Source organism: Gymnoscopelus microlampas (genome assembly GCF_963454915.1).
Source record: "Gymnoscopelus microlampas genome assembly, chromosome: 23".
NCBI classification, from domain to species: Eukaryota; Metazoa; Chordata; class Actinopteri; order Myctophiformes; family Myctophidae; genus Gymnoscopelus; species Gymnoscopelus microlampas.
This window is the reverse complement of record NC_139960.1, coordinates 18,796,253-18,822,999: the sequence shown is the minus strand read 5'-3', so window position 1 is coordinate 18,822,999 and position 26,747 is coordinate 18,796,253. Positions and strand designations below refer to the sequence as shown.

General features: G+C 40.5%; 2 protein-coding genes across 2 annotated transcripts; one reads left to right on the top strand and one right to left on the bottom strand.

Annotated features, from left to right (window-relative positions):
• Positions 1–5,339: 5,339 nt before the first annotated feature.
• Positions 5,340–22,860, top strand: LOC311040295 (chloride anion exchanger-like). The gene is made up of 20 exons (XM_084050491.1): positions 5,340–5,527; positions 6,248–6,387; positions 7,935–8,045; positions 9,765–9,928; positions 10,679–10,843; positions 12,007–12,159; positions 14,729–14,811; positions 15,677–15,824; positions 15,934–16,047; positions 16,474–16,551; positions 16,718–16,813; positions 17,205–17,311; positions 18,196–18,265; positions 18,829–18,921; positions 19,529–19,624; positions 20,405–20,632; positions 21,240–21,294; positions 21,568–21,716; positions 22,351–22,419; positions 22,590–22,860. Exons 1-20 carry the CDS (start codon positions 5,397–5,399, stop codon positions 22,614–22,616), a joined length of 2,277 nt encoding a protein of 758 aa, XP_083906617.1. The 5' UTR covers positions 5,340–5,396; the 3' UTR covers positions 22,617–22,860.
• A 2,573-nt stretch (positions 22,861–25,433) lies between these two features.
• On the bottom strand, positions 25,434–26,567 carry LOC311040296 (actin, cytoplasmic 2-like; the record flags this gene model as incomplete). The annotated part of the gene is made up of 1 exon (XM_084050492.1): positions 25,434–26,567. One exon carries the CDS (start codon positions 26,565–26,567, stop codon positions 25,446–25,448), a length of 1,122 nt encoding a protein of 373 aa, XP_083906618.1. The 3' UTR covers positions 25,434–25,445.
• Between the last annotated feature and the right edge of the window lie 180 nt (positions 26,568–26,747).

Here is a 26,747-nt window from a genome sequence, read left to right as displayed (position 1 = left end):
GGCATTGGACATGGATTTCCTTCCTGATATCCTGATATCCTACTATGTAAAGAAAATTAGACTTGGGCTGTTTGACATGGGAGAAAAGATAATGGTAGAGCATACATGGGCAACTGGCTGCCCGGGGGCCACATGCGGCCCCCACCTTCACTTAATGCGGCCCGCAGGTTAATATTAGATTACTGATTTATAATTGATTTCAGCTGTTACAATTCCAAACATGCAAACATGACCCGCTTTAATTACTTCAGTCTATATTGTAGCTTAATGACTAGTAACATTCTATTGTCTTTTTTTATGTCCAATGTATTCGTATTTAAGTTCATAAAGTTAACATAAGTATAACTAAAAGCATTTGAAATTAAATTAAAATGTTACTTTTCAGGATTCCAATAAAAAATAGAAAAGAAAAATCTGGATTCCAATTCAAAAATTGCAAAAATAGCAGATCTACAAGCTCAAAACACGTCGCACTGCAACGCGTTTTGAGCTTGTAGATCGGCTATTTTTGCTACTTTTGTGTGACATAGAATGGCGCTGTGGTAGAGTATTGGATGTTATCGATATCGTTATATCTGTAAGTATCATTAGTCATATATCTTATCTAAAATCTAAATCCTTTTCATCCCATGGTGGGAGGGACACAAGTCGTTGACGATCTGCCTTCATCAAGGCCTTGTGTTGTGCTGCATGCTGTGGCTCGTGTAGGTCCTTTAACCCATTAAAACCGGGAAAGCATCTGTCACTTTAGATTTTTGCGTTGGCTATTCAAAAATAGCAGATGTACAAGCTCGTGCCGCGCTGCCAGCTTGTACATCTGCTATTTATGAAACATTTTTGGAAAATTCTTGAAAGCGTGGGAACCGCTGATTTAGAAGGCATCTGTAGAATTGGCCTCAGGTCTTAATTTAACTCAGCTATCACAGTGTGTGCCGCCATGTTGTTTTAAACCGACTGATGGAGTGCATTCTATTGGAACCTTTTAGATTAAATCCTGGACCGATCTGAAGACATTCCCTATAGCCATCTAAATTCAGCGAGTGTTTGAGCTCCAGCAGCATGCTGGTGCTGCATTTAGTCATCTTGTGTAGTTATCATTCATTTGAGATCTCTTCTATACAACAGCACTGACTTCACACTGCCATTGTCCTTTTGCATTGTCTTTACTGACATATTTCCTTTTTTGTTTAAATTTGATTCCACATTGTTGCAGTGATACATCACATGACTATATATATTATGAATAGATAGTACATAACATCGCATAATTACAGTTATTGGCAAGTTTACCAGAAGTTTCAAGGTCAGTGCTTTCTTGTGTTTTTTTCTTTATTTTTTTTAAAACATCCCCTTCGGTCACCCCCCTGCTCCCAAATACCCCCTCCCTACCTTCCCACCCACCTACCCACCCCTTAAAACTAAAAAAGAAGAGGATGGAAAAGGAAAAAGAAAGCGTTAAGAAAAGAAGGAAAAAGAGAGAGAAAGGGAAGAGAAGAGAGAATAAAAAAAGAAAAAAAGAAAGAGGGAAAACAGCATGTTGACTCAGCCTCAAATGGTGCATGCACCTCATGAGTTGTAAATAACTCAAAATCCACACCCTCAAATTTCGGGTGGTTTATCTAATCAAGTGAGATGGTTTTTAGTGCATCAAAGTGAGCGATGAGAGGCTGCCAGTGTTTATAAAAGTTTTCAATAGAGCCACAGACATATTTCCATACTTCTGACATTATTTCCAAGGTACGTAGTCGGCAACCAGTAGTGCTAAAAGTTTAGGACTTTGACACTACAATAACTATATCGTTCACCATTGTATTTTTTTTATAGTCGGTGTGAACTCTGCCATCCACTTTGATTTGAACGATTCTTAAAACTATATTTTTATAGTTGTAGTTATAGTGCTCAGTGTCAATGGCCCTTAAGCCTGTGTGTGGCAAACCTGCACCTTGGTGTGTCGACACTGCATTCAAAGTGATGATACAACAACCCCCACGAGTCTTCCATAGGATGTCACAATGCAGGTTGTCGAAGGCTTTCCAAAAGCCGCTGAAATGTATGTACAGTATTTTGTCTGTGGCGGGTGCGGCGTGCGCAAATATGGACTGGACATGCCCAATATCAGCACTGTGCACAAATCAGTATATGATCTGCATAGATATGGACTGGGCTGATAACACACATACACGTGCCCAACGACAGCGCAAATTGGCATGTCAGATGCACATCGCATATAGGTCAACCGTGGGTGTGTGTGTTCCCAGATTATGCCCATACCAGTGTTGATTTTGACAGAAAACTTTGATTTAGTTTTAGTCTTTTTGAATAAAATTCCATTTCGTTTTTTTAGTCATATTTTAGTCTTCTGATACGTTTCAGTTTTTGTCTAGTTTTAGTCGACTAAATATCATAAGATTATAGTCGACTAAATCTACAGTTGCGTAATGTATTTTGGCGGTGCCTTGATGGTGTCGTAATGCCTCATTTTACACTTGCATGCTGAAAATAGCAGATCTACAAGCTCGCGACGCGTTGCCCATATAAGGAGAATGAGTTTGTGCGCTGGTGTAAGGTCAGCCTCATTATCTGGTTGTTGTATGTCTTGTCTCGATCAGCAAGGCAGAGAGAGAGAGAGATTAAGTGACAGACAGAAATCCGCCCCAGCAGGACTTCTTAATTTCTTTGTTTCTTCACTTGCTTAATGGAAGCAATTCACCCTTTAGTTTGTCAAGTCCTGCCCTTGGTCCCAGCCCTCTTTCGTGCCCATTGTTGTGCAACAGTCCTCTACCATTGAAAAACTAGTTTTTTAGGTGCCTCATGTTATGTATTCAATTCTTATTTTAAACTGGTATTAGTAAAAAGGAACAACAAACTCAGTATAAACAACCGCTGCTATGTGGAAGGAGCCTGGTTGGTCAGTGAGGGTCAGTGAGGCTAGCTGGTCACCTGATGGCTGACCATGAATGAATTGTCCTTGGTTTAATTGACAGCCAAAGGTGTCACAGCTGTTATCAGTTTGAATGATTAGGTGATCATTCATCAAAGTCTTATGGAACAAATGCCAGATCAAAATGATGAAGGAGAAGTGGTTTATCTATTAGCCATGACGATTAGGTGTTTTAATAAAGAGTTATCTTAAGTTAAATGAGTTACATTAAAAAACTCCTTGCAAAACACATAGACACACACACACACACACACACACACACACGCGCATGGGCACACGCGCACACACACACACACACACACACACACACACACACACACACACACACACACACACACACACACACACACACGATACTTAATCCAAGATAAACACCATGGTAAGATATTACATTCACTTAAGGCTGAACTGACACCTCCATAAGGTCATTCACACACTTCCTGCACTGTTTACATTCCAACAGATTTTTCCTGAAAACCACAACCAACCCCCCCCCCCTCCCATACACACACGCGCACGCACGCACGCACGCACGCACGCACGCACGCACGCACGCACGCACGCACGCACGCACGCACGCACGCACGCACGCACGCACGCACGCACACACACACACACACACACACACACACACACACACACACACACACACACACACACACACACACACACACACACACACACACACACACACACACACACACACACACACACACACAGAGAGAGAGAGATACTTTTTAAGCTGTTCAAAAGATTTTGGATGGCCCACACGCCCATAATGTAAACACACATTCTGTACATGTGCCGACAAACACGCACGCACACACACACACACACACACACACACACACACACATACACACACACACTGTACATATTTGGGTTTCTTAACCCAACTATTTTGGTCCTAAGTACCTAACGCTGCATCAGAGTACGCATGAAGCTCCATTTCCCTCCTGAAACACCACTTGATTTCCACTTTTACAACAATGACCAGTGTCTCTCTGGTCACTTCCTCCTCATCCAGTGTCTCTCTGGTCACTTCCTCCTCATCCTGCCCACAAGTTCACAATGTCATCCCCAGTGGTAGAGAGGAATAAGTACATCTATTCAAGTACCGTACCATTTTGAGGTACCTTTACTTTACTTGAGTGTTTCCATTTCTCTATCGTTTATACTTATACTCCACTAGATCTGAAATATAGGTTACATTGCAAATATTGTACTTTTTTACTCCATTACAGTTATTTGAAAACTCGAGGCTATGTTCACACTGACACCCAAAATCAGATTTTAGCCAGTGTTGCCATGTCTATGGGCTTGTTTTTCTGTACACACTTTGGTAGTTGCTAGTTTCTAAAGTGTAGTTGCTTGTTTGTTTCTTAATGTCCCCCCCCCCCCATCTGAAAATATTCTGTGCCGGGGACCCCCCCCCCCATCCCCCCTACAAGATTTGTGTTGTCAAACCTCTTTTTTTCAAAAAAAAAATCTTTCTAATTTTGTTTTATATCAGAACCACAAGCTCACAACGCGCCGCATTACGACGTGTTGTTGTTGCCTAGTCACTTCTTTTGGGCTTGTTTTCATAGACCTGGTTGCTTATTTCTCTCGCAAAAGTACTTCTTCGACCACTACATCCTCCCCATCCTGCTCGTAAATGCACAATGTCATCCCACATGCCATTGGGGGCGGAAAGCCCTCACCAAAAGTTACGCTTCGTGCCAGGATGGTTATCAGTTAAGAACAATGGTCAAGGATAAGGCAGGCGTACAGCTCTGCGCGAAGACTTCATCATATTTGCTGTTAATAATTACAGTTGTGATAAGGTGTGGAGATGGGATTTATGGATGGCAGCGTTCTCAGCACTCCCACTTAATCTCAGGAGGCTCTGCAGGTTGGATGAAAAGGAGAAGAAAGGGACCCTTTTCTTTTTTTCCCCCAGACACTGGATACGTCGGACCTGAGAAACTCACTGTGAGGTATAAGAGTGTGTGTGTGTGTGTGTGTGTGTGTGTGTGTGTGTGTGTGTGTGTGTGTGTGTGTGTGTGTGTGTGTGTGTGTGTGTGTGTGTGTGTGTGTGTGTGTGTGTGTGTGTGTGTGTGAGAAACCGTCACAAGTGACGCCAAAATGTAGTTTAGTAAAACATAAAAAGAGGACAAATGTATTGCATTTTGACATTTCTTATGAGTCTTGAGGCGTACTTTATATCTGGGTGATGGGATACTGTCATTTTGCAGTGATCAGTGTGTTGGGTCCCTGTGCTCTGGTCAGCTGGCTGATGTGGTTAGCTGGTGGCAGGGACCTGGGCCTTTTGTAGTGTTCTATTAATGGTCTTTTGAGAGCTGGTGATGTTCAAAGACAACGATAGGAGCCTTAATTCTAACATAATGGGACTGATGGATCTCAGAGCCGGCAGAACGAGAGGCCACATCAGTTCATCAGCGGCTGAGGCGAGATGATACGACCTTCGGCTAAGCAGTATGTGGTGGCCCGGCCGGTCTACTCCGAGGACTCCTTCGCCGAAGAGCACGAGAAGATCTACAGGCAGCGCAAATCCCTGCTTGACCATGTTAAGCAGTACTTTACGTAAGCATAAATGGCTGGCTTTCCCTTTTCTGTGGTTGTTAAAAAGGTGTAATGTTTTGTTTTTAGAGTTTAGAATTCTAGACTTCTCAAGTGAGGTGTAATTTCTCCCATGGAGTGTGGAATGGTTTGGTACCTGAATTGCAGTGGTGGAAAGTAACCAAGTACATTTACTTAAGTACAGTACTTAAGTACCATTTTGAGGTACTTTTACTTTAATGGAGTATTTCCAATTGTCTATACTTTTACTTCTACTCCACTACATCTCAGAGGCAAATATTGTACTTTTACTCCACTACAATTATTTGAAACCCTTAGATACTAGTTACTTTGCAGATATACATTATTACATCATAAAACATACATTAACCCCTTTAGCCCTATTTTATACATAGGCTATTTGAAAATAGCCGATCTACAAGCTCACAACGCATCGCATCGCTTGTAGATTGGCTATTTTCAAACATTTTAGTACTTTTAGTTTTGGTACTTTAAGTACATTTTGATACCAATACTTTTGTACTTTTCCTCAAGTAAATTTTGAATTCCGGACTTTTACTTGTAACAGAGTACTTCTACATTGCAGCATTGATACTTTTACTTAAGTAAAACACTTGAGTAATTTTCCCACCACTGCTGAATTGTGAAATTGTTGGCTGGTATTTTGTTTGGTCTTCAATATGTAAATGATACATTTATTGGTGTTTATTCCACTTCCCTTAGATGTAACTCCAAACGGGCTAAAAGCGCTGCCCTCTCTCTGCTACCCGTCATCGAATGGATGAGAATCTACCAGATAAAAGAGTGGTTACTCAGTGATATAGTGTCTGGAATCAGTACTGGACTGGTTGCTGTCCTGCAAGGTAAAATACACAGGACAGGACACAGGTCTTTAGGTTAGACACTGAAAAGATACAATGTTATTTAATTGTACACTGAAATAACACTGTTTCTGAAAGGAAACAAAATTATGTTTAAAAAAAAGTGATTTACTTTGGTTAAAATAAGTGTTAAATAGCTCTATATTGTGATAGTACTCATTGCTATAGAGTGTTTGTTCAGGAGTCTCCCATGTCTCTCCAGCTCTTTATTAAACAGAAAATACATTTTCAGTGCTCTCCCCTGATTGGCTTAAATGTTGTCACCTACCTGAAAATGTACTGTATTCTGTTTACTAAAGAGCTGGAGAGACCCCTGTGACCAAACAAACCCTCTGGACCAATGATTACTATCAGAATATAGTACTTTAACCTTTTTAACAAAATAAAAAATATCACTTACCATACCTTTAAACAATTTTAATTTTAAGAACTTAAATAGTAAATTTAGCAGTTAGCAACTAGCAGTGACTGACAGCTATTTGTGTTTTGGTCTTGGATTAGGCTTTGAGTTTCATTTCAACCATAATCATACTTATAAATTCAACATGCTGACATACTTTCGACTCATACCGACAATAACATTGAGGTCATGTCACAACAGATAAACGTTTAACATTCAACATTAACAGTAACTTTATCCTCCTGTGATAATGGTACCACGGAAAGTGGGTCTTACAAATTATTTTGTCAATAATTTAAAAATAGCTGACTGACAGTCCAGGTAGGAAATGGACAGCAATAGCTTTGAATTGATGAAATCAGGTAGGATGAACAAATAGTTCTATTTCCATTCATTGAATGTTATGTTTTCACTGTCAGCTTTCCTCTTGAGACTTTTGGATGAAAAACTCCTGAAAGCTGTGTTTCACATGCCTTACATTGTTTCTCTCTAAGAGACCTTGAACCATGAAAGAGCTCTTAATTGTTCGAAAAGAAGTAAAAGAAGACTCTGTCTCCAGATAAAATGTTCTTTTGAAACTTTTTAATAAACTACATCTCCTCTAAGTGAAACATTCAAGGATGACTCCTCCTGCACAAAAAGGATTAGATAAGCATTTATGTGTGCACCTGTAACATTTGATTCCACATGCTTTTCTATCAATTGTTATGCCACACACATCTTTATGTATTAACTTTTATAACAATAGTTATTATTATTGTACAGTATATGAGGTTGTTTGTTGAAAGTTCCAGGTCCTAAATTAGCCATTGATTGTGTTCTGGCCCACCATCTAATGTCTTTTATAAAGTTTGGCCCGAGGCCGAACTTACTCGCCGACCCCTATCTCTGTCAAAGCATCTCCTGATCTTCACAAACAGACGATAGTGTATCTTGCTCAGGAGATACAGAGACTGTTACCGGCATGATCTGATGAGTGGGAGTGATGCCCCACTGTGGCCGGCCAAGTGTAGTGTGCCTTTTCTTATCATCCACAGTGAAAGAAGGTCAAAGAAATGTAAATGTTATTATAATATCATGAAGCTGTAATGAATTTTGTTTTCACTGATTGTTGTGGTATTTGCTCCAGGTCTGGCATACTGCCTGCTAGCGTCTCTGCCGGTACGGTACGGACTGTTCTCCGCCTTCTTTCCTGTCGTCATGTATTTCTTCCTCGGCACCTCCAGGCACATCTCAGTGGGTAAGGGCCTGTGTGTGAGTGTGAGTGCATGCATGTGTGTGCACGTGTGTGTGTGTGTGTGTGTGTGTGTGTGTGTGTGTGTGTGTGTGTGTGTGTGTGTGTGTGTGTGTGTGTGTGTGTGTGTGTGTGTGTGTGTGTGTGTGTGTGTGTGTGTGTGTGTGTGTGTGTGTGTGTGTGTGTGTGTGTGTGTGTGTGTGTGCGTGCGTGCGTGCGTGTGTGTCAGGAGTCAGCACCATGCTGTCTTGTGGTGGACATTTTGGTCAAAATAACATTTTAGCCACGGACATACAAAATGAGTGGACAACAATATTACCAGAAACACATAATGAAGTAGCCCTGAATGACCATATAACAGGTCTGTAACTCTGAGAGTTATGGTGGTCCTTGCAAATAAAACATTTGAGAACCACTAGTTCCAGTAGGACTCCTCCTAATGTGTCATTAAACTGCTCACAAAATGTAAGGAAACTTGAATTTGGGCCATTATATCTCCCCTTTACTAATACCAATCAGTAAAGTGTTATATATCATTTTTATCGGTGATTAGTCACCTTTACAACGAGGTACAGCTTGTAAGCATCGGGCATTCATGGAATGAGCAACACAGGCAAACGTGTGGGTAGCGCCGAGCAAAAATGTGCCAAAATCACCCAATATGCTTTTGCTGGTAATCGCTCTTGTTTTGAGCGACCTGCCAGCACACACCTGCTGAGAGGTGGGTTCTGCAACTTTGCCTTCTGCAACATGGGTTCTGCAACTTTGTTGAGTTTGTGTATGCTCCAAGCAGCAACACTGCCCCCATAGAAAGATGCCACGTTTGTCCCTTCAGGATAAGGCCCATGCAATAGGGCAAGTGAAGCTGGTGTTCCGTTACGCAGATTACGCATTATTTGATGTCAGCCCTGCTAATGCTGTCACTCTGCATAACGGAACACCAGCTTCACTTGCCCTGTTGCACGGGCCTTATCCTGACAAAAGTGGCATCTTTCCATGGGGGCAGTGTTGCTGCTTGGAGCATACACAAACTTAACAAAGTTGCAAAACCCATGTTCAGGTGCCAGTCACTCACCTGTGAGGCAGTCACACACCTGTGACTGACACACACATGAAGCCCATTGAATGTCATGAATGTCACGACATTGAATGTCAGCAGAAAAGTCTAACAGGCCATTTTGGCACATTTTTGCTCGGCGCTACCCACACGTTTGCCTGTGTTGCTCATTCCATGAATGCCCGATGCTTATAAGCTGTACCTCGTTGTAAAGGTGATTAATCACAGATAAAAATGATATATAACACTTTACTGATTGGTATTAGTAAAGGGGAGATATAATGGCCCAAATTCAAGTTTCCTTACATTTTGTGAGCGGTTTATATAGCGTCATAGTAAATCAGAGTCATACATATTCTGAAGTAAACCTGGAGACTTGGCATTCAGTAATTGGGTCAAAATATGAACATTATAGTGGTGTGAAAATCAAAAATTTGCCACAGACACATGTGTCCGTGTACGGACAAATTGTTGACCCCTGGTGGGGGGGGGGTGTGTGTGTGTGTGTGTGTGTGTGTGTGTGTGTGGTGGTTTGTCTGCACATGTATGGTATAGTTGCATATATAATAGTCGTGTGGGCCATCCAAAATCTCTTAAATCTCCAAAATCTCTCTCTCTCTCTCTCTCTCTCTCTCTCTCTCTCTCTCCCTCTCTCTCCCTCCCTCAAGGTCCGTTCCCTGTCCTATGCCTAATGATAGGTTCGGTGGTGACCAGGCTGGTGCCTGATGAGGGGCCCCCTGCAGTCAACATCACAGGGTTCGAGGGCCTGACCAGGGATGAACAGAGAGTGATCGTAGCCGCCTCTGTTAACTTCCTCACCGGTATAATGCAGGTAAAATAACAACATGATGATGAACTAACTCATCATCATTGTCATGTTGTCTGCATTTTGAAAGCGGAATCAATGACGTTATAGAAGCCAAGTCTCATCCGTTTCTCATTTTTTGTCCTGAGTGTTATTATGATATGTTCAAGGGTTGATTACCTTAGATTGGATATATCATTTTGTTAATGTATGGGTATTCCTCTGTTCTGCTCCTTCCTGCTACAAGTTTGATGGGAAAACAGAATTCATCTTCTTTTATGCTACTTACTGGAACCGTCATTCATCTTGTTTTGTGTTGTAGAATAGTTGTTTGGAATTTAATTGGCAGAGAGACATGTATTATTTCAGGGGTCTTCAACGTTTTTAGCCCAAGGACCCCCTAGCTGAGAGAGAGATGAAGCAGGGACCCCTCTATATTGTATAAAATTGTGTTTCGGTTTACACTTTTTTTGTTTACGTGGTCTGCTTTTTTCCCCTCTACACCGATAGTTCTTTGCCAAAAATAGCCGATCTACAAGCTACAGAGCTTGTAGATCGCCTATTTTTGGCTAAAGTTCTCTTTGGCGGACCCCCTGTAGTAACTCTGAGGACCCCCTAGGGGTCCCGGACCCCCTATTGAAGACCACTGTAGTATTTGCTAAAATGTCATGTAAGAGTTGCTTATCAACCCATGTACTGTATATGCCTATAGAAAGTATTGTATATTCATCAAAATAATGTTAAATATCTTCTTGTATCTCTCTGTGTCTCTGTCAGTTGGGCATGGGTATATTCCAGGTGGGCTTCGTGGTCATGTACCTGTCAGACACCCTGGTGTCCGGGTTCACCACTGCAGCTGCCGTCCACATCTTTGTGTCGCAGCTCAAGTTTGTGCTGGGAATGGTAGTTCCAGGCCTCAGCGGACCCCTCGCCATCATATATGTAAGAAAAGCCATCAAACGTCCAGTGCAGCAACTTTCCTAATTGTTCATTGGTACCTCTTAAAGGAGTAGTTCACCCAGAAAATGGGGTGAACCCATGAAGCCTTGTACTCATGAAGATTTTTAAGGTTAATAATTTCACACTGTTAGGTATAGGCTATAGACGGGTTTCCTGTTAGTAAACATGAGAGGATATGACCGCGCAGAGGAGGGGTAAGCCTATAGAGGGCGCCATTACCCGCAGCAGCTCTGGTCAAATGTCCATTCATAAAAGAAATGATCTTCACCGGGTTTAATGAAAGTAGATTAAATTATGCAGTTTGTAATACCTTGTTTACTCAATAAAAATGATTTGTCGGAAGTTGGATCTGTTTGTATATAATAGCAGCATTATGCCTATTATGCCTATAATAGCAGAATTATGGCTATCTAACTCCCGAACACAACAACAGAGTGAACGGCGCTTCCGGTTCATTTCCCCCGAGCATGCGCAGATTGCGCATTCTGCTCTGTGATGACGTCGCGCGTAAATCCGTCTATAGAGATAACAGTAAAAAGGTGAAGAAAAGGCTGCTCACTCATAGCCACGATGCAGGACAATTTATCGATACCAACGTTTCGGCCTGGAAAGGTCTTCTTCAGGCTTTAGACCAATTATTTGTTTACCAACATTGAGGCTGGACGCACAGGTGATTGTTTCATGCAATCAATTCTCAACCTGTTGTTTCATTTAGAATAGACCATATTCACACGGCGGCCATATTGGAATTTAACATTGAAAGTGCCGCCACCCGGGGTGGCTACTTTCATTGACTTCATAGAAACATGGCCGCCGTGTGAATATGGTCTATGGGTTTCATTTGGAGCCATATGACGTTTGGAGCCAGTGTGACGTCGTCTGTTAAGGGGTCTATAGAGATAATAGTGAAACAAAATAGCCATTTGTGTGCGTTTTGTAGTTGTATTCTACATTATTTGTCCATGTAATAACAGTGAAGATGAACTATCAGTCATTTAGCTGGGAACCCGCTGGAACCTCAAGGACCCCCCCCCCCCCCCCCCCGACCATGTTGAGAATCATTGCTTTTAAGGTGTGCTGTATTTGGATTGTCATCTTGCGAACTGACCTGGACAACATTGCAACTGTTCTTCTCATTCATACAGACCCTGGAGATAATCTTTGGCAAGATCACCTCCACCAACATCTGTGACCTGGTGATCTCCATCGTCATCATGGTGGTGGTGTTCATCGTGAAGGAGATAAACGACAGATACAAAGCCAAGCTGCCTGTTCCCATCCCCATAGAGGTCATCATGGTGAGGGACATTTTACACTGTCATTATTAACCCATTACAAGACCTGGAACCAACGCATTCGTGTCATTTTTTGATTTGAGCTAAAAAGCATTATTTTACACTCTGGCTATTCAAAAATAGCAGATATACAAGCTCATAGCGCGGCACCGAGTGCCGCGCTATGAGCTTGTAGATCTGCTATTTTTGAAAAATCGTGAAAATGTGTGCAAATGTAATATATATTATTTTAAAGCGAACATTTTTTAACTCAAATCTTTGCTTCTTGGGGTCCCTGGACAAAATATTTTGAGATGGGGGTCCGCGGCCTAATTCATATAATTTTGGGGGTCCTTGAAATGAAAATGTTTGAGCACCACTGATATAGAAACATACTTTTTCAGAAAACTGTTTGGATTTAGAAGACATTTGTAGAATCGACTTCAGGTCTTAATGGGTCAACTGCATTAGTTGAGTGCCGTCGTGGTGGAAAAATACTCAATATTTTTTACCTTAGTCAAAAATGACAATACTGCAAAAGTGCAATGTAGAAATACTCTGTTACAAGTAAAAGTCCGGTAATCAAAATTGACTTGAGTAAAAGTACAAAAGTATTGGCATCAAAAAAAAGTACCAAAAGTAAAAGTACTCATTATGCAGAATGCCTCATTTCACAAGGTATCATATGCATAAAATGCATTAAAAATAGCCAAAGTTTAAACAGGGCTGAAGTGGTTAATGTACATTTCGTATTAATAATTCCAATCTACAAAGTAACTTGTTACTAAAGTTTTCAAATAGCCTAACTGTAGTGGAGTAAAAGTACAATATCTGTGTCTGAGATTTAGTGGAGTAGAAGTAAAAGTATTGAAAATTGGAAATACTCCAGTAAAGTACAGTACTTGAGTAGTAGCTGAGTAGTAGCTGAGTCACTGTCACTGATCAACGATAGTCTCATATAGCATTCTTATTTATGACTAAGCCAGGACAATTGTTAGTGTGTCTTTGAATATATGGCATATTATGAAGGAAATTCCATGAATAAAACTTCAAAGAGAGCGGCACCAGGAAATCATTAACCTTACTCATCTTGAAACAGTGTTGTAAAGTAACTAAGTACATTTACTCAAGTACTGTCCTTAAGTACAATTTCAAGACACTTTTACTTTGCTTGAGTATTTACATTTCTTGATACTTATAATACTTCTCAGAGGCAAATATTGTACTTTTTTACAATTTGACAGCTTTAGTTACTACTTTGCAGATTTAGATTATTAATAATTAATCACATTATTAATCATAAATCCTTTTGTAAATATTTTCAAAAATACCAGACCTAGAAGATCACAAGTATAAGATAGGGCTTCACTGGTTAATGATCAATAATTATAGTATACTGTATAAATAACATGATATTTATGATTCTGAAATGGCCATTCTACGTTATGACTTTTAATCCGGCATCTGCCATCAGACCTCTGGAGCTTGTTCAGAAAGCTGCAGCTCGTCTGGTGTTCAACCGCCCCAAGTTCTCCCAGACAACTATCCTTCTCCGTTCTCTACACTGGCTCCCCGTAGCGGCTCGCATTCAGTTTAAAACCCTGGTGCTAGCCTATAAGGCAGTGAAAGGAACAGCTCCTTCTTACCTCCGGGCTATGGTCGATGCTTACACCCCTGCCCGACCACTTCGGTCTGCCACCTCGGGGCGACTGATTGCTTCGTCACTCAAGGGTCCTTCTGGTCGATCGACACGGTCACAACATTTTTTCTGTTCTGGCCCCACAGTGGTGGAATGAACTTCCCACTGATGTCAGGACAGCAGAGTCACTGCCCATCTTTCGCCGCAGGCTGAAAACCCACCTCTTGACTTCAGGAAACACTACCCTTCCTCTTTGCCTGGCCTACTTGTTGTTAACTAGTTGTATGAACTCTTGTTTTATTGTTGTATTGTGTAATTGGATCTTGTTTAGTCGATACACTTATTTGTTTTAGCTCGTGCTCATTTGATTTAGCTATTTTGTCTCATCTGTTTAAGAAAGTAGGTAGCTGATATATTGCACTTTTACCTTAGCGCTAGGTATACTCTTGGTTGCTTGTTTTTGCAGGAAATGCACTTAAGACTTCTGGTGATTAGTAGTTTCGTTCCCTACCTATGTTGAATGCACTTATTGTAAGTCGCTTTGGATAAAAGCGTCTGCTAAATGACTGTAATGTAATGTAATGTAATTTACTTCTGCTATATTTTGATGCTAATACTTTTGTACTTTGACTTTAAAGTAAGATTTTGATATCTAAGCTAGGACAGGATATCTACTTGTAACAGAGTATTTATACATTGTCGTATTGCTACTTTCACTTAGTCCAGAATTTGAGTACTTCTTCCTCCACTGCTTGAAACTGATTCTAGGAATTAAGTTACACAGTAAAATCCTCAGGGTTTATTTAACTCAGATAATGTGCAAACGGAACCGAATTGACCCTTATGGAGCTATTAGGTTCCATTTTCACACTCTAAGAATTAAATGAACAGTACCATCAGTTTAGGAGACTCATCATTGACAAAAGCTGTTTTTTTGGTCATTTCCTTTCGTAGACTGTCATTGCATGTGGGATATCCTATGCATGCGACTTCAAGACAAGATATGGAGTCGATGTTGTTGGTAACATTCCCTCCGGGTAAGACATTCTAATTACCCTGAATGTAGTATCTTATGGCATGTTATAATCCGGTCTCTCTCTCTCTCGCGCTCTCGCTCTCGCTCTCTCTCTCTCTCTCTCTCTCTCTCTCGCTCTCTCTCTCTGTGTGTGTGTGTGTGTGTGTGTACAACATTACTTGATTACAGATGGGAGTATTTTCATGAAACTTAGTGGGAGTGATCAGTAGGCTGCCCCGAAAAGTCATGGTCAAGATTAAGGTCAAATACATAATCGGCCATATCTCAGGAACAGAGAGATGTAGAACAATTGATGCTTGCAAATGTTCGTCGACTACCCTTTTTCACTGACAAAAACTAAATAAAAACTAAACTACGATGACTAAAACTATGACTAAATATATTGACAATCTCATCAACAAATAAAAACTATACTAAAATGTTATGGAGGGACTAGTGCAGAAGAGATCCAGTAGAACTAAAAGACAAGTCATTTTATGCTTGATTGCGCGAGGGTGTTGCGCTCTGAAAATAGCAGATCTACAAGCTCACAACGCGTCGCGCTGCGACGCGTTGTGAGCTTCTAGATCTGCTATTTTCAGCATGCAACCAAGTGTAAAATCAGGCATTACGACGCCATCAAGGCACCGCCAAAATACATTTTAGTCGACTAAATTAACTGTAGATTTAGTCGACTATAATCTTATGATATTTAGTCGACTAAAACTGGACAAAAAGTAAAACAATTCAGGTGACTAAAATATGACTAAAACTAAATGGAATTTTATCCAAAAGACTATGACTAAGACGAAATCAAAATTTTGCTGTCAAAATCAACACTGCTACTTTGATAAATCTTAATCTAACAGCACAACCTCCATTCTCAGGTATGAGTCCCCCACGCCCCCAAACCTGGAGATCTTCCAAGAAACAGCTGTTGAGGCGTTTCCCATGGCCATAGTGGGTTTCGCCGTGGCCTTTTCTGTAGCAAAAGTCTACTCTGTCAAGCACGATTACACCATAGACGGAAACCAGGTACATCGTCACACTGTATGACATAACAAATGACTACGGTGTGTGTTCACTGGCTTAATTGGGGTTTACCATTATATTGCTTTGCATGATAAGTGAGTCTTTCCTGTAGGAGCTGATAGCCTTCGGGGTCAGCAATATCTTCGGAGCATCTTTCAACTCTTTTGCAGCGAGCACAGCTCTCTCCAGGAGCGCAGTGCAGGAAAGCACGGGAGGAAAAACTCAGGTAAATCATCTATCATCAGATTTATCTTCTTAATTTTTTGTGCGATTGTGATTGTGTGCACAACATTGAAAACTTGTGTTTTAATATACATTCTTCATCGCTATATTTCCTGTACTCACTTCAATGAACTACACAATGTAAAAATATATATATATCATATGAAATCTGGATAACGTTTTGCATGCATTTATTTGGTGTCCATTTACCTCGAAATGGACCTGTATCATATCAAATCTTCTTATCATAACATCATAATTTATATTCCATCTACAAGACAAACAGTGACTCAATAACATATTTTAAAATCAAATATATCTCCATTTATTACAGTACTGGTATGTACTTGCACAAGTGCAAGTATTCCAACTCCCAATTTCAGGAGAACACAGTCGTTTCAATTAAGCCAATCTATCTTGTCCTTTCCAGGTTGCTGGTTTACTGTCAGCGATAATAGTGATGATTGTCACCTTATCCTTAGGATTCCTGCTGGAGCCCCTCCCAAAGGTAAACCCAAAGACTGACTCTGAGAGCGTGCAAATGTAATCAAATGGACCCGGAAGGGTCCATTTGGTTACATTTGCACGCTTTCAGACTTACAAATAGATAAATGAACACTGAGAAATGTATTGCAATTTGCGTATCATCTGACCTTTAGCTTTTGTGTTAACAGTCAGTGCTGGGTGCTGTGGTCATTGTGAACCTTAAGGGCATGTTAATGCAGTTCAAAGACATCTGTTACTTGTGGAGAAGGGACAAGCCAGACTGCGTAAGTACCCCGATTGCAAGTCACTGGGCTCATCAAATCATCCAAAAAGCATACGTATATCTACGTACTGTTATATTATAATATATATAAGTGTATATATTGGTAAAAAATAACATTTTACTAATTAAAATTAGTTCCGGATTGCAGCTTTAATGTGTCCTTAAATGTTACTGTGTTTTGAGCAAAAGGTTAAAAGTAGTGACTGATTGTACTAACTCCATAGAACCAGCTCAGTAGCCTTGTGGTTAGAGTGTCTAGGAGGTCGGGGGTTCTAGTCATACCAAAGACTCCTCACCACATGGAGGCTACTTACTGTACTCATAGAGGAGTTTGCGTTCAAGTCAGAGGGCGAGGGGTCACAGGGTTCACTTCATATCTGGTTGTTCTCCAGGTGGTCTGGCTGGGAACGTGTTTTGCTGCCATCCTGCTGGGGTTGGATCTGGGACTGGCTGTAGGACTGGGAGTGGAGTTACTCACTGTTGTCATCAGGGCTCAATTGTAAGTATAATTTATCCTGCATGCATGCGGTATAACAGTGCTCTTCCAAGAGCCATGAATAAAATAAACGCAAATGCAGTGTTGATTTTGACAGCAAATGTTGGTTTAGTTTTAGTCATAGTGTTTTGAATAAAATTCCATTTAGTTTTAGTCATATTGTAGTCATCTGAAATGTTTTAGTTTTTGTCTAGTTATAGTCGACTAAATATCATAGAGCTTGTAGATCTGCTATTTTCAGAGCGCAACACCCGAGCGCAACCAAACATAAAATGACATGTCTTAGATCTCTTCTCCTCTAGTCTCTCACTAACATTTTAGTCTAGTTTTTATTTGTTGACGAAATTGTCAATACATTTAGTCTTGGTTTTAGTCATCATAGCTTAGTTTTTATTTAGTTTGTATTTAGTTTTCGTCAGTAAAAAAAGGTAGTCGACATTCGTCATAGTTTTAGTCGACGAAATCAACACTAAACAAAACAATTAGATAATCCCAAGAATCAAGTGAAGGACATTAATAAAGTTAACAGTACAGTTCAACCCAATCAGAACCAGCGCAAGAATCAGCATAATCAGTATGCTGCCCCATTATTCATTTTTTGTCTCTCAAAGGTCAAGGTCACAAACAAGGTCCAAACAAGAGATGTTGCTGTAGCCAGGCTTTCCACTCCCAAGGGAATTTTATTCCCAATGGTTCTCAGTCCCGTTAAAGTTTTAGGTTTAAAAGACACTTAACAAGATAAATAAAGACAAGAAATACACAGTGTGTGAGGGCTGATAACAAACTGCCAATGGAGCTCCATAGAACATTCAATAAAGTGGTTGAAAGAGTGCATGAAATATGAACGTTCAAATGTATTGAAATGACATCATGTGTTAATCCTCCAGCCCCCGCTGTAGTGTGCTGGCCAATATCAAAGGAACAGACATCTACAAAGACAGAAAGGATTTCGTCAGCGTAAGTCCAGTGGTGGAAAGTAGCTAAGTGCATTTACTTAAGTACTGTACTTAAGTACAATTTTGAGGTATTTGTACTTTACTTGCGTATTTCCAATATTCAATACTTTTACTTCTACTCCACTACATCTCAGAGGCAAATATTGGACTTTTACTAAAACTTTAGTTTACTAGTTACTTTGCAGATATAAATTATTACATTATAAAGCATACATTAACCACTTTAGCCCTATTTTATACCTAGGCTATTTTCAAACATTTTAGAACTTTTACTTTTGATACTTTAAGTATATTTTGATGCCAATACTTTTGTTCTTTTACTCAAGTAACATTTTAAACACAGGCCTTTTACTTGTAACAGAGTATTTTTATATTGTGGTATTGCTACTTTTACTTAAAGAGTAAGTAAAAGATGTGAGTACTTTTTACACCACTGCGTACGTCAGCTTTACTCCTGAACATTTCCGATGTGCCTTTGTCATCCTATGTTACAGTCTGAAGCTGCCATTATGTTGGTCTTCTACTCTACTAGACATCACCATAAACACGATGTTGTCTTCACAGATTTATGAGCCGGAGGGAGTGAAGATCTTCCGGATTCCTTCACCAATCTTCTTTGCCAACATTGAGTTCTTCAAGAGCAAGCTCGTGGAAGCTGTACGTACAGTATAAACAGAGACTTGAGATTGCATTGCATTTTTCATTATCACTATTATTATCACATTATCAACTATACAGAGGTAAAGGAGCGTTTAGTGTTCTTCTTGTTAGCAACTCAACATTGGATTTGACTCAATAGCCGTAAAGACAAAGATCAAAAGATTCAAAAGATCAAATAATTTAGTACATTTAAACCATGATGTTATTGTTCACCAATGGAATCTGTCTCACAGCCTGACCCCATTAAATTGTACGGGCATGGTTAGGATAACTTCTCAGCAATAGAAAAATCACATGTCGAACAGAAAAAAAACTATGGGGAAAATATGTAAGTACTACAGTATGTAGCACACACACTAGTATGAGTTGTACGTACAGTACATAATTGGGGAAATACATCTGTCCTCACCATACTGAATAGAGCATATAATCATCTTTTGTGTCACGCTGTGGTAAAATGGTACATGACACATTCATGACACATAATTCTATTTTAAAACTGAGGATAGACATTAATGGTATACCTATCGAATACAATAGAATACAACGGTTTGATCTGTGAACGCTTAACAAACTTTTCATTTTTACACCAATGCTGTTTCAGATTGGATTCAACCCTTTGAGGGTGTTAAGAAAGAGAAACAAAGCTCTCAGGAAAATCCGAAGCCTTCTGAAAAAAGGGGACCTGAAATGGACTTCAGTGAGTAGTGTTTTCACATTTGAGATATAACCACCACAAATGTTGCTACTTTGGTAACACTTTAAAGTCACTTATACCCTATGTTTACACATGTCATTATCACCTCAAGCCATCAGTCTCAAAGGGGTAGTTCACCCCAAAAATGTCTTATTTTCTATCAATTACACACCACATGAAGCCTTGAATTCATGGAGATCTTATAGTTTTTGTCGCATCCCTAAGCCAATAATTTAATGACTGCGTAATTGGTCAGTAAGAGACTCATTAGGAGTCGATCATCAAATTATTGGCTTATGAATGCGACAAAAACAAAAAAATCGAAAGAGCAAATAGGTAACGCACATCGACTGGTGGGTGCTGGGCTAAAAAAACAACAGTATAAAAATGGATGGAGCCCGCACACCGGATTTGGTACAAAGAGACTTTCTTTATTTGGACAACGTTTCGATCATATAGATCTTCATCAGGTCATGACCTGATGAAGATTTGGTACAAAGTCTCTTTGTACCAAATCCGGTGTGCGGGCTCCATCCATTTTTAAAAACAAAAAAATCGGCATGAATTCAAGGCTTCATGGGGTGTGTAATTGATAGAAAATAAGTAATGTTATGGGTGAACTACTCCTCTGACAGCTCTTCAGGTCAATAAGAAACATGAAATCAGTTCATTATGTAGCTTAAAATTACATGTTTCTATATTCAATCTATGTATGATTAAAATGATAATGAAAACAGAACAGATTATGTGTATAAATCATATTGCTAACGCTCCGTGTTGCAGAAAGGCTTCATGAACAGCTCGTGTGGACCCATTCAGGACTCAGAGGATGAGAAGAATATGGAGGAGCTGGATCTCCCCACTGACTTCAAGGACCTCCCCATCAAGATCGACTGGAACTCTGAGCTTCCCGCCAACATCTGCGTCCCCAGACTGGACCTCCATAGTCTGGTGTTGGACTTCGCTGCCGTGTCCTTCATGGACATCTCTGCCCTGAAGGGCCTCAAAACAGTGAGTCCTTTTTTTTTGATACGGTGCCCGGCAAACAGTGGTGGAAAAAGTACTCAAATGTTTTACTAAAAGTATCAATACTAATGTAGAAAAACTCTGTTGCAAGTAAAAGTCCGGAATTCAAAATTTACTTCAGTAAAAGTACAGAGGTATAGGCATCAAAATATACACGGAAAAGCACTCATTGTGCAGAAGGTCCCATTTCACAAGTTTTAAAATGTGTAAAAATCCTTTGAAAATAGCAGATCTACAAGCTCACAACGCGTCGCTTTGCGGCGCGTTGTGATCTTGTAGATCGGCTATTTTCAAAGTATACATATAGGTTTGAAGTGGTTTTGTAATAATAATCAAAGTCTACAAAGTAACTATAAATGAAGATTTCAAAGAATTGTAGTGGAGTAAAAAGTACAACATTTGTCTTTGAGATGTACAGTAGTGGAGTAGAAGTAAAAGTATTGAAAATTGGAAATACTCCAGTAAAGTAAAAACATACCCCCAAACAATTACATAAGTGCAGTAGTTGAGTAAATGTACTTAGTTTACTTTCCTCCACTGCTGGCAAAATATATAAAGGGGTGTTTTTCAAATGTCCTGCTGTTCGTTATAGGCACTGAGAGAACTGATCAGAGTTGAAGTTGACATCTACATTGTGGCTTGCGACAGTAAGTGCTCCGCCTTTTAGCGTTATGGTTAATGGCTCCACAGACACAGACAAGTTCTCTCTCCTGATTGGACGAAATTGATATCCCAACCTGAAATTGTATTTACTATACTAAAGAACTGGGGAGACAGGGGGACTGAACAAACACTCTATAGCAATGATTACTCTTTTAGAGCTATTTAACACATAACAAAAATAACAAAAAACACTTACACTACCTTCAACATAACTGTAACACTTTTTCTTAACATAACTGTAACACTTTTCTCAATAGCGTACATCCTGGAGAAGCTGCATGGCTGTAGCTTCTTTGATGACGAGGTTCAGCCCTCTATGTTCTATCTGACGCTCCATGATGCCATGCTGCACATCCTGGAGAAACACCCAGAATCTCAATCAGAGAAAATGTTGAACCACGAAAAGGTACAGAGAACCGATTCAGTGATCAAGTTTTTAAAATGTGTGTTTTCATTATGTGAATAAAGCGTTCCTACTAGTTATGAAAAAAGTTCTCACTATTGGCTGGAGGAAGATTTACAGATGTTTTGCAGTTCAGCAATTGTTGTTTGTGTCTTTTTTATTATGTAGTCGTGGAAATCTCGTAAATCCGCGACTTTTCAGTAAATGTAAAAAAAAGAAAGAACCCGTGTTCTAATGGATTCAATGTAGTTATTATTTATCTCAAGCTCTTGTTAACTGTTATACTTTCCGTTGGTGAAATATTTCTGAAATCGTTAACCACTTTCAACCTGGCGTCCCTATGTTGGGCAATTCTTTTCAAAAATGTTCAAAAGTAGCAAAAATATCTAAAAGCTCACAACCCGATGTGACGAGTTGTGAGCTTGTAGATCGACTATTTTGATACCTTTGCTTAACACTGTAATACGACAAAGAGGACATTCATTAACGGAAAAAATAAACAATGAAATATGGATCGACTTATTCGATCTATTCTCTATATTCAGTACACTATAATATCACTGTCCAGGAACACAAGTAAATGCTGCCAGAGTAACTGCTGATATATTCGTGTGCTGTGTACCATATTGTTTTATAGGTAATAACAACAGTTACCATTCACCATCCAATCGGCAGAGGAGGCAGTTTAAGGAGCCGAGATAAAATTGTACGTAACATATTTCAAGATTTTAAGATTAAAAAAATCTTATTTCTGTAGGTTTCTGTCACTTGCTGCACTGGTGGTTCTGCATTTAACAAACCACCATTTTAAATCAATGGTGTTTGAAAATCATTGATAATTTGTCCCTAATTACAAATGTGTTTCTTCACCCTCAGGTTCCAGATCCAGAAACCAAGTTCTAATCAACCAAATGTTTCTCCGTGGCCCTTCAGGGAAGAATGTACCAAGTGGACCAAGTGCAAAAAGAATATACTAATAATATATTGCTTTACCAATAGTAAAAATAGACTTTAACAATGAATTATGAGATATTGTCACTTTAAATTCTATATCGCAAAATCTCTGTATGTATATATTTATTTTCAGGGGAACAATCAAACTGAAACTATTGTTGCATTTTACACTGTAAATAGAGAATTTGTAGAAAAGTTGACTTACAATATATTTTGTTTCATGTTTTGTATTTTCATGACAGGATTTCTTAGCACAGTTTATTGTAAAATATTTTTTTATGTTTTGTTCAATTTGAAGAAATGCAGTCCAAAAGGAAAGAACATGCACTGACTAAATAGAATACAGTTGACTCCCAGTTTGCTACTACTTTTGTCCAAAACTCACACAAATCGGTACACAATCTACACATCATCTCTGAAGTCATGTGATCAAGATGTATACTTTTAATTTAATCCCATTCCAAGTAGCTCTGACTGCCCTCCAAAGTTTGCAGGCCCTTGGCAAGCCTGGCGGAGACCTGTGCTCCAAAGAGCATTTTTTTCTAGTTGAAGCTCTGTTTCCTTTCTTAATTATTTTGTTGAGTTGGATAAGACAATTATCATTTCAACATTTCATCTGCATGGAATAAACCCACTATCTGAACTTGGACTCTAGTCTCTGCCTTTAATGGGCTTCTCAACACTGGAGACAAGAGTTTCAATCATTTCTTTTACCTGAACAGACAAAAACCTTTCTACTGTAATGATTGATTGGTCGATTGATTGAATTCTTTATTAACCGTTTGCAAAAAAGGTACAGTGGTACAAATGATACAAAAGGTGCTAAAAGGATAACACAAAAAACCCTAATGGCTTATTTCCATTGTGGTCCTGTGCATTTTTGTCAATTCTGTAAACAGTGTCAGTGTGACAAGAATTTCAATCACTTATCCACACTCCACAACTATGTCCACTAGAGGGTGCTGAAAACACTGCAGACAGTCCAAATGAACGATGTGCCAAGCGGTTGAACTTGTTCTGATGACAGTGCAGTGTCCACTGCATTTTAAGAACTAAGTTGCAGACGAGAAGGTGGAACATTTAAGAACATTCCTACAATGTTATATAGATCAGTGGTTCTCAACCTGTGGGTCGGGACCCCCAGGGGGGTCCTCCCACATGAGTTTGGGGCGGGGGGTCCCCAGATGACAGTGAAGTTTCAATTTAAGGACTTTTAAGACATTTTTAATAGGCCTACATAAAAAAAAGAAAAGAAAAAAGACCATTACTGGATCAAAAGTAATCAACAAACTATATTATTAAAACTGGTTAAACATTTGCCAAATTGTCAAATAATGTAAGATGGAGGCAAAAATTGTGAAAATAGCCGATCTACAAGCTCACAGTGGTGTTGTGAGCTTGTAGATCTGCTATTTTCACAATATTTATCTGTGGAACCGAGTCAAACAAAAGTGAACGACTCAATTCCTACCATTCCAAGAGCTTTTAGCGTGGGGTGGGGGGGTCCCCAGTTCAAATATGATTTTTTGTTTTGGGGGAGTGGGGGGGGTCGCAGCCTAAAAAGGTTGAGAACCACTGATATAGATGTATAGTATGACCTAAATAGAGTATCTTGGCATAGGCCTACTAGTGTTCAGAGAGAGAGAGGGGTTTATCTGTCTCATACAGGTAAAAAAATGTTGGTGTGAAATCGTTTATGTCTGAACAACATCAGCCAGCTCAGGGGGCATGGCCGCATGGGGGACTTGGGATGTTAATACTTTCAAAGTGCTGCTTGAATGTCTTGGGGTCAGGTAGGCATCTGTGTCCTGCAGATGGGACAGGTGTGTTCCAGGGGCACCATGGCTGGGTCTGAATCTTCTGCTACCTGACACCTATGTCGCACCGTCTATCCGATCTCTGTATCTGTCAGTCCTTGTCCCTTTAATTTCCATAAATGGAGATCGCTGATGTCATCAGTATATGCCCATATATGGGCATTCCCCCTTTGTGGATCGACGATCCGGCCGATATGCCCATATATGGAGATCTCGGTACCTGTCCTTGTCCCTTGTCCATATTGCCTGTCAGATCGGCAGTGCACAAATGGGGGTATGCCCATATATGGGCATCGGAGGTCCACAAAGGGGGGTATGGGCATATGTCATCAGTATTGTCTTGTCCCATGGACAAGGGACAAGGACAGACAGATACAGAGATCTCCATATATGCGCATATCTGATGGGCATAAAAAGGATACTGACAGAGAGACTGAGGTCTGATGATTAATGTTTTACAGTGTGGCTCTGTAGGAGGCTAGCCATAGCCGCCTATAAGCGTGTGTCTGTTTGTGTCTTCTTTTTTTGTCTCTGTCTGGTGGTCCGGAGCGTGCCAGTTTTTGTGCACACTGCCAGTAGGCCAACTTAGGCGGCCCACTGTCTCTCCATATTTGGGCGAGACTGACTTAATCATTATGATGTCAGAGATCCACATGGAAGTTCCATGCATGGGCATGGCTCCCATGTGGGATAACGTCTGTGTATTTCTTTTTTGTTGTTTTCATTTTCATTTTATTTACTTTCTTTGTAGGTTTATTGTGGGGGTGTTGTTTTTTTTTGTCATATTTTTTATATTAATAGTTTTTTATCAGAGTCAAGCGTGAAATGTAACAAGCTATGAGTGTGTATGAGAATGTGCGGTGTGTTTTGCAAAGAGCTATGAGTGTGTATGAGAATGTTTTTTGCAGAGCTGAAGTCTTTGGGCATTTGGTCGGGGGGGGGCAAAAAAGAGGAAGTCTGTTTAGAAGCATTTGCGGTGGACGATAGAGGGGCCGGACTCATCGTATTCCTGCTTGCTGATCCACATCTGCTGGAAGGTCGACAGGGAAGCCAAGATGGAACCTCCGATCCAGACAGAAAATTTACGCTCTGGTTGCGCAATGATCTTGATCTTCATGGTGGATGGGGCCAGGGCTGTGATCTCCTTCTGCATCCTGTCAGCAATGCCTGTGTACATGGTGGAACCTCCAGACAACACAGTGTTGGTGTACAGGTCCTTACGGATATCCATATCACACTTCATGATGCTGTTGTAGGTGGTCTCATGGATACCACAGGACTCCATACCAAGGACGCGAGGCTGGAAGAGGGCCTCTGGACAACGGAACCTCTCATTGCCGATGGTGATGACCTGTCCATCGGGCAGCTCATATCTCCTCTCCAGGGAGGAAGAAGCCTTCTCCATCTCCTGCTCGAAATCCAGGGCGACATAGCACAGCTTCTCCTTGATGTCACGCACGATTTCCCTCTCGGCTGTGGTGGTGAAGCAGTACCCACGCTCTGTCAGAATCTTCATGAGGTGGTCTGTGAGGTCACGGCCAGCCAGATCCAGACGCAGGATGGCGTGGGGCAGGGCATAGCCCTCGTAGATGGGCACTACGTGGGTCACACCATCACCTGAGTCCATGACAATACCGGTGGTACGACCAGAGGCATACAGGGACAGCACGGCCTGGATGGCAACGTACATGTCGGGGGTGTTGAAGCTCTCGAACATGATCTGGGTCATCTTCTCCCTGTTGGCTTTGGGGTTCATGGGGGCCTCTGTGAGCAGAACAGGGTGCTCCTCGGGGGCAACTCTCAGCTCGTTGTAGAATGTGTGGTGCCAGATCTTCTCCATGTCATCCCAGTTGGTGACAATTCCGTGCTCGATGGGGTACTTCAGTGTTAGGATACCTCTCTTGCTCTGGGCTTCGTCACCAACATAGTAGTCCTTCTTGCACATACCCACCATCACTCCCTGATGCCTGGGGCGACCGACGATGGAGGGGAAGACGGCACGAGGGGAATCGTCTCCGCCGAATCCGGCTTTGCACATACCAGATCCATTGTCAAAAACCAGTGCTGCGTTTTCATTCTCCATGATAGACTTCGATTGGACAGCTTTCACCTTGTAAGAAGAGGATTCAGATGAATGGTAGCCTGCAGGGTTTTCCTGTTGCCTTTATATGATTTTTGTTGTGATGTCAACGTGATGTAGACGTAATGTAGTACGTCCATAGTTAGTAGTTGCAGTACTCTGACGCCATCAGTATGATGTCAG